This window comes from Symphodus melops (genome assembly GCF_947650265.1).
Source record: "Symphodus melops genome assembly, chromosome: 13".
In the NCBI taxonomy this organism is placed as follows: Eukaryota; Metazoa; Chordata; class Actinopteri; order Labriformes; family Labridae; genus Symphodus; species Symphodus melops.
Genome location: NC_136703.1, coordinates 16152786 through 16167942, shown reverse-complemented (window position 1 = coordinate 16167942; position 15157 = coordinate 16152786). Strand labels below are relative to the sequence as shown.

Genomic DNA, 15157 nt, shown 5'->3' with positions numbered 1-15157 from the left:
AAAAGAAAAGTTTTATTTTATTTATGTTGTAGGAAGTATAAGCACATCCAGATTGTGTTTATATTATTGTTGTAGTCTTGGTAATCTTGAACTTCTCAGTTTATTTTCTTTCTAAGGCACAGACCAATTCCTCTGGATGGCTCAACCAAAACAGAGCAGTTAAACATGCTAGTTAGCCTGCCAAGTTAGCTAGTGAGCTAACTTTTACTCAAAGTTATCAGACCCCCTTAAATAAATACTTGGGCTTTAGACGTGGCACAATTCAGAGCCAATACTTATCATGTGTTGTTTACATAACCTGAACTATCACCTTGTGTGTTTCAGAAAAAAAATGGTAGCAGGTGAGAATGTTCCATCTTGGTTGTCTTCTCTTTTATCTGCCCCGTATTGGATACACTGTTGTGGTTAACTTATCCTTAACTAGTCGGTGGATGTTTGTCAAAAGGGAGTGGGACAAGACACAAGTGCCAGAAAAAATCAAACATGAGCTGAGAGTTCTAGTCCCCAGGCTAAGCGTGATGCAATCTTTGCCGAAATTTGTTTTGACTGTGCTTTGCTTATTGGGCTGTTAAAAGTTCCACTCAGTATGTTTCCTACATTTCACACACTTCATGGCTGCTGCTTATAAGGAGTTAATTGAGATACCTCTTACACTCAAACACCTTCCTGATAGATTTAATTCTCAGGTTAGTTTGTGCTACGGTAGAATTTTTATTTTTTGTTTTTATTTGTCCTTTTTTTTTTTTTAGCGGGGAGGACCCACTGAGGCCGAGTTCTTTTTTTCCAGGGGTGCCCTGCAGCAATATAAAAATAAAAACAGCAGAAATACAAAAGTGAAAAATAATGGCATAGACACTGAAACACATAGTCAAACTTGCTAACCATATCAGTTTCAATGATTTCCTATTTTAAAATAGGTGCAATTTCTATCTTTAGGTCGTTCAAACACAAGCTCTTTAAAGATGCTGTGTGAAACAAGAGAGGGCAGCTTGGCTATCATTTGAAAGTTATACCACATAACAGGTGCAGCAACACTAAAAGCTGTCTTTCCCCATTTGGACCTGAACCTTGGTATTTTCAAAGTGATCCAGTTTTGATATTTGTTTGAATGGCTTGAAAATTTTACAGAAAAGAGATTGGTCAGGTAAGGTGGGAGTTAACTTATGAGTGCCGTGTAAATAAACAAAATACTGTGCTGAATTCTCTGTTGACCCAATGAGAGCCAGCCTATAGATCGATAGAGGTCACAATGATGAGTTTGAAATCTGTCGCCTGTGATAAAGCGAAGAGCACTATGATATAAGGCATCTAAAGGCTTTAAAACAGAAGCAAAGGCATGTGTGTATGGTGTGTCTCCATATTCCAAAACTGGCATTATTGAAGCCTTTTTTTCATGTTTTGTACTGTTAGGCAAGATGTGTGTTCCTGTAAAGAAAACCAAGTTGCAATCTTACTTTTCCAGTTAGACAAGAGATGTGAGACCTATAAAACAGATCATGATCTAGCCAGATACCAAAGTATTTAAAATGTTGGAAACCCTCAATGTTTACATTGTCAACGTGACTTTAATGGGTTCAATGTTCTGTCCTGATAAAATCATGTATTTTGTTTTTTTTGGGGTTCAGTGTCCGTCTTAAATTAACAAGATTTTTCTGGAAATTATAAAAATTGGTCTGTAGCAATAAAAGGGCTTGAATTTTGAAGGGCGCAGTGGCACATAATATTGTATCATCAGCATACAGATGAATTTTACAATTTTCAATATGTTTTGCAATGTCATTTATATCCAGTGTAAATAGAAGTGTCCCAAGGATAGATCCCTGTGGCACTCCTTTGAATAGAAAAGTTGAATGAATAGACAAGTTGTTTACTGATTCCTAGTCGAGACAATTTGGAAAAAAGCTGGCATTGCAAATGATTATTAAATTATAATGCATATGTCTTAGTTGCTCAGTGTCTGCACGAAGTGCCCTTCATCATTCTCAGTGAATGAGTCTGAGCTTTAATATGAGGTATGATGGCTTTTGTGTTATCAGCTTGTCATTTGTCACCATAACATAGAACACGTGTTGGGTTTCCTCTAACAGATGCTCACATTTGAAACCGTGTATTTTGATCTTTGAATCGTTTCCAATGTAATCTTAGTGAAGTTGGTTGGTATCAGTTTTCTGTCATGACTGCTGTTGCCCATTGATAATCAATTATTCAAAGCAATCCGGTGATATTCAGTGTCTCGTTGTGCTGACTAAGGAGATGTCGTTTTATCTCAAACCTCAACACTTAGCCGTATTATGCAACGCTCACTTTTTGTAAACCCGTTCAACCCTGCGTTGGCAGACTATTGGACTTCATATCGGTAAAATTGCATAAGAAATTAAATTGTATTACTTTTTCTTCTCAGTAAAGTTTTGCTCTTGTTATAGCTTTTGCTGGTTGGTTAACGTTAAAAACGTAAGAAATCAAAACTGCGTATTAGTGTCCATCCAAAGCAGGATTAGTGGGTGGGATAAATGATCACAGTGCAAGACGTTTATTCGTTCATTAAAGACCTGAAAACTGGCGGCATCATGTTAATGAAATACGTCTACTTTCCATCCACCTCTTTCCTTGCACTCTCAACCCAGCCTCTCTCTCTCTCTCTCTCTCTCTCTCTCTCTCTCTCTCTCTCTCTCTCTCTCTCTCCCCATCAAGCCTTCTCAAGCTCCAGACATCTCTCTTCTAATGTGTCTTCCTTCTCCTGTCAGTTTTTCCATCTATACTAAATGTCTCCTCACTTCCTGAATAGGAACAGACAGAACACACACGCACACTTTGTTTGGTTTTACTTGGTTTTGTCACTAAAACTTGGTCTGACCTAGTTCTGCTGAGTTAGCTCACTGGAGCGCTGGGAATGAAATGAACCCGTTGCTGTCCAAAGCATAAGCAGGAACACACGTGTGCACGCACAAGCACACACAAGCACACACACGCACGCGCACGCACGCACGCACGCACGCACGCACGCACGCACACACGCACACACACACACACACACACACACACACACACACACACACACACACACACACACACACACACAAAGGAATAGGACTGTGAGGTGAACACACAGTGCAGTTGAATGCTGGAGGTTAAAAGCTAGGCCTCCCTTTGTTTTAGAGACACTTAAAAAATGCTAGAGACCACCGATGTATTATTTCTAGAGGGGGGTCTGTGTGTTTGTGTGTATGGGGGGGAAGGGGTTGGCCGTTTTATTATATATTTTTTTGTATTTATGTGTGTCACTGTGTGTCAGTGTGTGTGTGTGTGTGTTTTGCTCATGAGACTGACTCCCCTGCCAAAAGAGCAGCAGAGCTCAGCAGCAGCTCCTGACAGCCCGTCACACACACTGACATGGAGCAGTATTTGTGTGTGTGCTTGTGTGTGTGTGCTTGTGTGTGTGTGCGTGTTTATGTTCACATGTATCGCAAATATTTTTTCCCTATTTTGTATGGAAATTTACCAGACAATAAACCAGACATTGATTGTAATCCATACATAAGGTTATTCCTGCTCATTAGTTATGCAAATTGAAAATCTCGCATTGCCATGTACTCACACTTGTTTCGGCGTAGAAGTGTGTCATCCTGTGCCTGATCCTGTTCTCATGTCGACTTTTAGGCATGCCTTTAAAAAGATCACATGCTTCATCAGCTAACTTGGTCACAGGAGACCCTCCCCCTCATATGCTCACATAGACACACGAACATAGCCGAACACTGGCCTGGCATTCATATCAGCATCATAGTCGGACAAGCCTGCACAACATTGAGAGGAATGTTTAGGCTTAGAGAGATGGGCAATTAAAAAATGGCTGAAACAGAAACCTGAAAGAGATGGACAAATGAGTAGTGAATAAGAACAGGGGGAGGGATGAACAGTGACAGGCCTGTGGGTATCACAGCTTGACATAGCTACATCCATCTATAATTTATGACATTGAAACCCAGGGGCCACATACATTATGCAGCGAAATCTTTATTAACTGAATTCAAAATTAATTCCGTTTCTACAGACTCTGAAAAATGCCTTGTTTTATGTTTAGAAATGTTCAGAAGTAAGTAAGGAATTCCCCTTTAGAATATCTGAAGTGGAGAAGATTTGGTTTAATCTGACATGCTGTTACTGGTATGTCTGACAATGACATCACTTTGCAGCATTTAAGTTACAGAAGAAGGCGGTTCTGAGGAGAAATTTCATTTTGCTATTTTATTAGACCAACCCTTGGAAAATCATGACGTCAGAACCAGAGTTGTGAACACCGACATGCCCAGAACTATTTAACAAGTGTTAAAAACAACTTAAATAAGCTAAGCTGTTCGGATAAGTTATGCTGAAAACTGTGCTGCAGAGCTGCCCCAACTTCATTTAGTGTAGCAGTGAAAGTCAATAGTGGAAAACCAAGCTAATGCCTTAGCAGCAGAACCCAAGCAGGGATGCACGAAATCCAGGCCTGATGAATGAGAGCCGTGCAGTTTAAGGTCAAATGTCAACAGCAACATGCCAGAAATCGGAATTTAAAGCCCTGGCCTGGGGGGATTTAGGTCCAGAGATTAGCTTTAACATCGTGGAGGAGCCTAGCATGACCTGCAATCATGCTGTAAATAAAAAAACTACAGCTTAGTGTTAATTCACATTGATAGGGTTCAAAACTTCCTCACTAAGTCTTTTTTTTCTGTCTTTTCTAGTCTGAAATTGGCTTTGGGAAACTCGAGACCTACATCAAACTGGATAAACTAGGGGAGGTGAGTTCATTAAAAAAAAAAAAAAAAAAAAGGCCCCACTGATGGCAAACAAACTTCCCAGATCCTCCGCTAAATGCATTGCCACGCTGTCTCTGCAGGGGACCTATGCTACAGTGTTTAAGGGGCGAAGCAAGTTAACGGACAACTTAGTCGCTCTGAAGGAAATCCGTCTGGAGCATGAGGAGGGTGCACCCTGCACTGCCATCAGAGAAGGTACCGAATCACTTATCATGTGTTTGGAAGAAAGATTTTCACAGGTCAACGCAAGACCTTATTGTCAAGCCCATGAAAGCTTGTGTTGTTATACAATACAGGAGTTACTCATCCCTTTGCCTGTAGCTGTTGTCGTTCTCCCACGTTGACTATGTTTGACTGACAGACTGGTATGTCTCCCCCTTTAGTGTCTCTACTGAAAGACTTGAAGCACGCCAATATTGTCACTCTCCATGACATTATCCACACTGACAAGTGCCTGACACTCGTGTTTGAGTATCTGGTGAGTGTCTAAACTCTGAATGTGTGTATGTTTGTTTTTGAGTGTCTTCAGTGGATGTGTACTACTCTGTCTTCCACACTGTCTTTCTTCCTTTCATACATTTTGTCACTCTGATTTTTTTTCTCTCTCTCTTTATTTGCTCACATTAGGAAAAAGATCTGAAGCAGTACATGGATGACTGCGGGAACATCATGAGTGTTCACAATGTCAAGGTATGGGCAAAAAAGTCTTTGTGTCTCTTGTTCACTATTTCAGAATAAAGCCACACACATGTCATAGTAAAGTACTTGTTTACTAACTAATGACTAATGATAATTAAATGTAATAACTCATACTTATGCCCCCCACACTCCAGATATTTCTCTTCCAGCTGTTGCGAGGTCTGGCATACTGCCACAGAAGGAAGGTCCTTCACAGAGACCTTAAACCTCAGAACCTGCTCATCAATGAAAAGGGAGAGCTCAAACTGGCAGACTTTGGTACGTGAACACTCATATGTCAGTAAAAAACTATTGAAACTATTGTCATGCAACTTTCTAAAATGGCTCATTTGTGAAAACAGTCATTTTGTTGATATTGCACTTTATGAACTAAAGCACAATGTTCCTCCAATCGTTGCAATTTTCATTTCAAAATGTTCAGAGCTGTCATGAAAAGAGGGATTAACACACACACTATATAGAACTAATTAACAGCATTGACATCGTGACAAATTCAGCTGCTTAACACGAATAACAAAATTCTCTGATGGTTGCTCAGCAGTCTTCCCAGAGTTCGAGTTGAATACGTACCCTCCATTTTTACTTGTTTATTACTACAGCTAGAGAGATTTTGACTTTTTTATTTATGTTATTGAATTAATGAATATATATAAAGAAATCCAATTTGAGAGCTTCACTGGCGGCCCCTAGAGGCTGAACTAGTGTTGAGGCCCAAGCAGGCAGCATAGTTTGAAGTAAACCACCATCCAACAGTGCCCTCTTTAGGTAGTAATATAACATTACATACAGTCGTACATGCTGTTTAATTCTCTTTATAAAATAAATTAAGACTTAAACAATCCACTGATATGAATGTGCAGTTTTTATTATAACTTCATATTGAATTAGATTCAAATATGAAAACTGTTCTCGATTCACTCTCGAGTCTCCAAATGCCAAAATGATCAGCAGATGAACGCAATTTTACAATTGACTAACATCATTTTTTGTGATTCATTCAAGGATTGGCGAGAGCCAAGTCTGTTCCCACAAAGACCTACTCCAATGAAGTTGTGACATTATGGTACAGACCACCCGATGTTCTTCTAGGCTCCACTGAGTACTCCACGCCCATCGATATGTGGTGAGCGAAACATAGGCTGCAAATACACACAGGTGCAGAGAAACACATGACACCACCTCTGCAGGTCAACCTCTTAACGTGAATGCCTTTTTAAAAAAATACCAATTCTTCCCATTTCTTTGTTGCTTTTGACACAGCTCATATGTCAGAAATCTATATACACAGAGTGAAGAGCAGTTTGAGAGGAAACCTCTGCATTCATTTTACTATACTTTGTATTCTCTATGAATTTTAATCAACAAACTAGAGTGATCGGCAGATCACAAAGCCATCATTACAATGCTGAAGTAATGTTGCATTGTAGCATAAGAAAAGTGTCCCAAGTCCCCAACATATTCTGAATATTTTTATCAAATCATATTTGCTCATTCCTACTGTTTCTGTTCTTCATCCAGGGGTGTTGGATGCATCTTTTATGAAATGATCACTGGCAGACCTCTCTTCCCTGGATCCACTGTGGAGGATGAGCTTCACCTCATTTTTCGTATCCTCGGTAAAACAAATAGCAGAATATGGATGAGTTTTTTTTTTGCATGTACAACTTAATATTCATTTGGTTGATGATTTTTCTTCAACAGGTACTCCCACAGAAGAGACTTGGACTGGTATCACGACCAGCGAAGAGTTCAAGACATACAATTTTCCCCAGTACAATGCAGAGCCTCTCGTCAACCACGCACCAAGGTGTGTAGATTTCAGTGCACCTTGTTATGGCTGCATGTGTGCGTGTAACAGTAGGTTTAAAAAAAATAGCTTTATAGTCCCTTAAATTGACTTTGAGAATTCTGAATTTACATTGAAATGTTTTTTCATTGGGTTGTTGTAATATGGTGGATGACAGGGCTGGGAATGTTTGGGTGTCTCACGAAGCAATTTCGATTCATGGTGTAACATCTATTTTTGAATTAGTACATTCATTTATTCAGTAAATACTTCAGGATCTACCTTAAGTCATCTTTGAGACTGGCTGAATTTCTTCTTGCTCTATTTGGCATTCTACTGATTTAAAGAGCAGGGAGTGACTGATTAGCCCCCCCCCAAAAAAAAAAATAATAATAATAATAATGTTTTTGAAAAAGACAATTAAGTTTTGGAAATTATTAATCAATTTTAAATCTTAGCAGAGAAGGAATCTTTTTTTGTTGTTTTGTTTTAAATCAACACTCAACATTGCACTTTTGCTTATTCCCTGCTGCTTTTGTTGAAGTTGGGATCCGATCTAGCAGTAGAAGAAGCACTACACAAACATATCCATCTCTGGTGCTCCATATGTCTCACCTGAATGTCTGACTACCCTGGAACTCAATTCTCTCCCTCTGTCACTTTGCCCTCATGTCTCACCCTCTTTTCTCTTGCTTCCTGTAACACAGGATAGACAGTGATGGTCATGACTTGCTTTCAATGCTTCTACAGGTAACAAACCTTTCCCATAATGAGTCATACTTAAAATATATATTCACCGAATGCATTGCATCAAAAACTAATAATCCTGTCATTATATTCCCTCTCTATCTTTATGTCTGTAGTTTGAGGCTAAGAAACGGGTATCAGCTGAGGATGCTCTCAGACAATCGTATTTCAGAAGCCTCGGGGAGGAGGTTCAAACACTGGCTGACAGTAAGTACATAAGCTTAAACATGATGAACATGCAGATGTGGCTCACAAACACTGCCTCACTAACTGTCTGTTGTTTCAGCTGCCTCCATCTTCTCTGTAAAGGGCATTCAGCTACAGAAAGATCCAGGGAAAAGGTCCTCAGTCTACCCAGAATCAGGTAAGTGTGTGTGATACAGGAAAACAAAAACTGAGACAGGCGGGGTGCAGAGGTGAGGAATTCTCAAGAGGAATATGGTAGAAATGAGGTCTTCTTCCTGTCCTCTTTCTACTCCTTCTCTTTACTCTCTTTCTGTTCAACTCTTTGCTTTATGTTGTCTATCATGTCACTGTGTGGTTCTACATCTCACACACAGTCTAATAACAGGTTGCTGCTTTCTCTTAATCACAATCTCCCCCAGAAAAATAATAAACCAGCGGCTGAAATACATTTAAAGCAACTATATTTGCAGTTCTTAATAGAGTTAGGGTGCATGCATATAGCAGTTACTATGCTTGTACAGGACGTTGTTTATTGGCAGAAAAGGTCACACGGTCATCTGTACGGGCGGCTCTCTCATTTTCCCCAACACATGCAAATAAACTAACTTGTTAAGACTAAGGTTTGCAATCTTCATGTCCCCCTTAGAATGTACTTTCAACCTCTTTGGTGAGTGTTTCATTCTGCATCTAGAGACGTCAACAGCTCAAAACTGTATTTGGCCACTCGCTTTGGTAAATTCAAAAAGCTACAGCATGCACACAACTTTGTTGCGTTTGGAAAACATTGTCAACAACATAATACGATGTCATCAGGAAAAATCAAAAGTGTCACTCACATCCCTCAGTGGGTGCTGGATCCAAAAGCACAAACAGAAGCATTGGTATTTAGCGCTCGGCCTAAAAGAGGTGCTAGTATGTTTGTTTCCTTTTGTTTTAGTCGTGAACAGTACGCCGTGGGTTCATGTGCTCAAATGGGCATTTTGTCAGGCAGTGAATGTAAAATGTTTATAGTGGTCTATCTTGCTTCCGGTCAATGATAAGATATAAACGGATCACAGACAATAGATACTACCAATCAAAAGCAGTCAGCATACTTCAGTGGGTCAGATTCAATACTACATTTTGTTATAAAAATAAAACGATCAAGATGCTAATAGCATAAAATCAGCAAATAGGGTTCAGTGACCAACTATTAAGAAATTGTTCAGGCCCTTGAGATGTTTTTTTCCCCTCTTTTAGAACTCGCTTATCTTATTATCTTGCATACTTAATGTATCTTTGTTACATTTGCTCAGATCTACTGTACGTCAGTGTTTCTGTCTCTATCATAGTCTGTGTCTCTCTTCCTGCTTCCCCTGCCTCCTCCTGATAAACCGTCCTTCCTCTTTCTCTCTACCCATGCTCTATCCTTTTTGCAAATGTTCATCTTTTTCGTAATCCTTTCTATCTCCTGTGTGTGCCCCGCTCTCAACTCTTCTGCAACAACTCAATATTCCCCACCTTTTCCCCCACTTTCTCACTTTACTCCCCTCCCCCCCCAAAAAAAGCGATGGCCCATAAACTAGGCTCCGCACCCTCGCAGTACTTCCAGAGAGAAGCAGCCAATCCCAGGGCTCAGAGTCACAATCTGTCCTCCACTTCCACTGGCTGAGTGGTCCCTATCCTTCTGGTAAATACGTACTCTTTCATTCTGTCTGTCTTCTGTTTTCCTTTCTTTTCTGTTTGACTGTCAGTTTAGCAGCTTTTCTTCAGTCACCTTGTAGTATACAGCACCTTGCATCCCCTGAATCTAGAGCTGCACATTGTTGTTCACCTGTTCAAACTCTCATCCTTTTCTTCTTTCCATTGTGTTTTTCTTTGTCTCCTTTTTTTTTGTTATTTCCTCTCCCGCTCCCCTTTCTTTCTCCTGCCTGGCTTCACCTCAGCTTAAATTGACCTAATCCTCTTTTTTCTCAGAGTGAGCCACTCCCAGTGTTTGTTTCTGGGATGAAATGGGCATCACAAGTGTGTATTTATAAAAGAGAAGAATATGATCACAGAAGAGGGATGAGTCATTTGATTCTTTTCATTTGCAGCCCTCTTTAGGTTTCTACGGCGAGAGATGTAGCCTTTGTGAGTCTGTAAGTGAGGGTGTGGTGTGGCGTGTGCATTGGGTTGGTTGTGAATTTTCAAGGCATTTCCTGTCAAAATGTGTTTTTCTGCTGTGCTTTATAAAGTTCAAAGCAACTTCTGCTTTATTATATGACACAAAGAGTAAGTTATAAGTATAAGATCTTTTTTTTTCTTGGCAATTGTAACCACGCTGCACTTTGACCAAAGAGATTTTTTCTCATGCTTGTACTGAGGATTTTTAGTCTTACAAAAAAAAGTTCAGACCTGGTAGACGCATGGAAAGAACTTTTTTTTGTGTCTTTGACAGAAAAATAGAGAAAAGCTTACATGAAGCTCTTGTGAGGAACCCCGGGCCAGGGGGTCTCAACTGGTCAAGCCTCAGGACCCACCAACTACTAAAATGTCTTATTTATAATACAAGACATTTTAGCAGTTATATGTTATATATAATTATAAAACTCGACCCAAAGGTCTTATATTTCTCAATCAAGATTTGTCTAAAGAAGACATTTATTTGTACAGTTTGGACCTCAACAGCACAAAGCATGATGGAACAAAGAAACCTTTTTAAAGCACTTCATAGACTTTTTGACAGGCTTTTTCTTCCACACATGGTCATTCTTCACAACCCACTTGAAATGGCTCCGTGACCCACTTTTGGGTCCTGACCCACCAGTTGAGAACCACCGCCCTCAGCGATGTCAAGTCGGTGTCAAATGAAGCAATTTACAGCACACTGCTGAAACAACCATTGTTTAAAATGTCCACAAAGATTCAGATTGATTGATATATTTGACTACTATAAGACAGCAGCATAAAACAGTACTGACACATTTATAGGACAGGATCAGTACAAGTGAAGAATTACCTTTTTGTCCACAGGGGGGCGCCAAAGCTTTCACAAACAAAAAGTTCCTCACAGCAGCTGTGATTTAAAATGTCGCCTTTGACCAATGATCTCTTCAACACTCAAAATGCAGCGCAGAATGTGTTTGTGCTCCTCTCTTTACTGCATATCTTCTCCAATATTTATTAGTCATGTTAACCTATGAGGAATTTAATAGGTACCTTATGTTTTAGGTTTTTTAGAAGGATTCAAAGACAGATATTTCTATTATTACCTTCTGCTATATCCAAATCCAACATTTCTTATCTTGAACAGCCATAAATATGAGCCATGAGCTTAACATCATCCAGCACTTTAAGGATGATCTGGAACACAGACTGTAAGCCAGATTAGATCATCAGTCCTCACTAATGCTCCTGTAACTAATGGGAGCAAATCCCAAAAAATAGGATTTAAAATCCTAGAGGAGAGGAGGAGCTTATATCAGTTTATTAATGCAGATTGTTTTGAAACAGAATGCTCATTAAGCATACAGGTGACTTTATATCTGAAGCTAAAGTAAATTCATTTATTTTAGTTTATTGTTTACAGGTTTCATGTGCTCGAGTAACATAGTTGAAGGTATATTTTGTCTGATTTCACGTAGATAACATTTTAAAGAGGAAAATAATAAATTAAGGGCTCTTAGAAATTGTATTGGTATTATTTTTTATTTTCTGATATTTCAATGCCAAATGATCAACGGAGAAGCAGATAAGGCTTATTGTGTACATTTGTTATGTTTCTTGCATGAAGTTTGTTTTTCAGCCGGTTGATTTGTGTGGCTCAATGACAATACAACCCTTTTTCACATTTCTCTCTCTCTCTATCTCTCTCAGCCCAGGGGAAGAGCAGGAGGCAGAGTGTGTTGTTTTAGTGCTGGCGGGGGCGCTGAGCTAAGGAGGACAGTGACACATGGAGCTGTCCTGTCAGAAATACATTCACTGACCCCGCCACACACACACTGAAGGAGGGACACACGCACAATGCCACATTTACACACACTGAAGAAGAAAACACAAACACTGAAACAGAACACACAGAGAACAACGCCTGTAGAATTCTCACTACAAAGACTTAAGGCTCAGCTCAACTCGAAAGACAGACAAGAAAAGAAACAAACTGAGACATGCGCGATGCTGGAAGAAAAAGTGGGAGAGTACCAGATTCTCCTTGCTGCTACTACCGCCGCCGTCCAGGAGAGGGCAGTGATTAGGACGTCAGCTGTTCATGGACTTGATGAACTGTGGGGAATGAAGGATCGAAACGTGGACATGAAAGAGAGAGCAAACTTTCACTTTGTCCTGCGCCTTTTCTTTTTCGTTTTGTATTTGAATTAGCTGTACATAAAAAGACTGAGAGGTAGAACTCGGCTTTGTCATTACATGCCTCAGCCTGAATCCAAACTTTGAATATTGCACCTCAACCCTCAACCCTTGCCTGACCTAATGGCCCTTAACAACATGATCTTTAAACAAAACACACACACACTCACACTCTCTCACACACACACACACACATACACACACACACACACACACACACACACACACACACACACACACACACACACACACACACACACACACACACACACACACACACACACACACACACACACACACACACACACACACACACACACACACACACACACACACACACACACACACACACACACACACACACACACACACACGCTCTCTCTCTCTCTCTCTCTCTCTCTCTCCTGTCTGTCTTTCTCTCTTGAACACCCACACATGAACACACAACGGTGTTTCACTTGAAAGTTTGTTGATCAAAGGAGTTTACAGAGATAAAACTTTAGCACCTTATTGTCCGGTAGAGGTCAGGATGGCTGTCATAACTTTACCTCATCAGTCACTCATGGAGAGAAGGATGTGACGTTCACTCTGGACATTAAAAAGAATCAAACTTATGAACCAAAAAGAAAGGAAACCAGAGGTCTCTTACCAGAGAACAGACATGTTCGCCGTCAATAACAGAATTGGTTAATGTAATTAAAACAATCATAAACGATTAATAAACAATTACATTTGTCACAAGCTGTAAAAACACTTCTAGATGCTCAGAGAGGTAAAGAAAGTGTACAAATCCTCACCTGCTTATCTTAGACACCCTTCCTCTTTTGCCTTGACTCAGAATTTGAATTTGTTCTGTAATGAAAAGCTGTCCATGTTTAAATGTTCTCTTTTGCACCTGCTTTTACCTCTTTAGATCATGAATCATTCAAAAACCCCAAACCTCCCCAAACTCCACTCGCATTTATTTTTACACTTTTTTTTTTTTTAATTATCTGTATATATGATCATACTTTTTACTTGCCAGAAGCAAAGATAATTCCAGGATGCTGTTCTCAGTCTTAACCGTGTTCCCCTCAGCGGAACGACTGGTGACTGGCTGGGGACGTGTTGCACATTCCTTAAGCTCAGGACTTGTTGCTTGTGATGTTTGTGAGGTACAGCCGGTTGTGTTTGTCTCCCCTGTAGAGTAGAGTGTGTCGCACATGGGGTGAAACTCTTTGAAAAGCTGTATTAAAGTGGAAGTGAAGAAGAAGAATCATTCCTCAGCATCATCTTGTCAGTCTTCCTGATCGTCATTCATTCTCTGTAGTTAGTGAGAGTGGCTGCCATACCCATGTCTGTATGTGTCATCTCTTTAAGCATGTTCGTGTATTGAACACAACTGTTGTCAGATGGTTTGTGAAATAGCTGCAGCCGGAAAAAGGTTCAGATTGTGCATGGGACAAGAACTTATAACATGACTTTACAACACATGATTAACCATAATGTGCTCCTTAGTATGTCTGGAGACAGTACCTTAGATAAAAACAAAAACAATCACAGCTAGTTTATATTTCAGCTGTACAGTTAAGTTGTAACTGTAAAGTCTCACTGGGCGCTTCAATACTGCAGGACTGCATTGTTGTCTCTGCTGTTATTTTCCAACTCTGCCAGAAACAAGCGGACCAAAGTCCATCCTCCAAGCTGCTGTAAAAGCACACAACTGTCTCACACACCAAGCAGTTGCCATGTCCACATGTACTGTATCTATGATGAAGATGGTCTGTGTTAGTTTTCTGTTCCTCAGGCACTGACCTCGGATCACTTCTTTACCTGAAATGGATTCAGAAAGGGGGAAGTAATCCCTCGTCTCTGCCTGTCAGAAGGACTCCTCCTCCACCCAGAGTGTGACAGTACAGTATGTAGCATGTACATAGATGATCCATCACTCTGTATATATAAAAGTGTACAGGTTTGATACAGGTATTCACACTCTGGATTTTTCTTTTCTCGTTTCTCTTCTTTAATGAAAGTCATAGCAATATTTCTGTAATCAAAAAAAAAAAAAAGCCAAGGTAATAGGATGAGTATGCATTTGTGTTTGTTTAGTGAGGGAGAAATGACTGTGAATGATCAAGCTGTGAGACTTGACTAAACTTAGGGCAGTTTTTTTTTCTTGCTGTTTATCATGCTGGATCCAAAAGGCTGGAGTGAAGTATTGTGTTGGAAAGGAGTAGAACACACAGGTTCATTTGATTTGTCTCAATGAAAGCCATACAAAGGTCATATATGGGTGACAAAGGTCTGTGTGTTTGCAGGGGGTTGTGCACCATGTTTGAGAACAGACCTTTAGAAGCAAAGATAATGTATACACCTGATGAAAAAAAAAATATTAAAAAAACAAAAAATCATGTAATTCATTTTTTTCTTGTCATATATCATTTGAAATCGTTCCTATCAAGAGTGAAATAACACATCATCATTAACAGATAGACCCACATTTCCATTGTTAAACCAACATTAACCTAACATTTTTAGATCTTTTATATTTGGAATAAAATTTTAATATAGACGTACTAAGATTACACAAATGCAATTAGATGTTTCATTAGGACATACAGTATCTATGTTATATGTA

The 15157-nt window shown here is 39.7% G+C and overlaps 1 protein-coding gene across 5 annotated transcripts in view; it reads left to right on the top strand.

Moving 5' to 3' along the window:
* LOC306833344 (cyclin-dependent kinase 17-like) overlaps positions 1 to 14939 on the top strand; it is a 41008-nt gene extending 26069 nt beyond the window's left edge. For 3 of the 5 annotated variants that reach the window (XM_079358545.1, XM_079358548.1, XM_079358547.1), the window contains 13 exons: positions 4725 to 4781; positions 4880 to 4994; positions 5183 to 5277; positions 5427 to 5489; positions 5633 to 5756; positions 6501 to 6621; positions 7017 to 7114; positions 7200 to 7305; positions 7992 to 8034; positions 8148 to 8238; positions 8318 to 8395; positions 9765 to 9886; positions 12055 to 14939. In XM_079358545.1, the coding sequence (XP_079214671.1) occupies positions 4725 to 4781; positions 4880 to 4994; positions 5183 to 5277; positions 5427 to 5489; positions 5633 to 5756; positions 6501 to 6621; positions 7017 to 7114; positions 7200 to 7305; positions 7992 to 8034; positions 8148 to 8238; positions 8318 to 8395; positions 9765 to 9868 (1095 nt within the window). In that variant the 3' untranslated portion in view covers positions 9869 to 9886; positions 12055 to 14939. The remainder of the gene's footprint in view (positions 1 to 4724; positions 4782 to 4879; positions 4995 to 5182; positions 5278 to 5426; positions 5490 to 5632; positions 5757 to 6500; positions 6622 to 7016; positions 7115 to 7199; positions 7306 to 7991; positions 8035 to 8147; positions 8239 to 8317; positions 8396 to 9764; positions 9887 to 12054) is intronic. The other 2 variants (XM_079358546.1, XM_079358549.1) reach the window with 1 other exon arrangement.
* Positions 14940 to 15157: the final 218 nt, after the last annotated feature.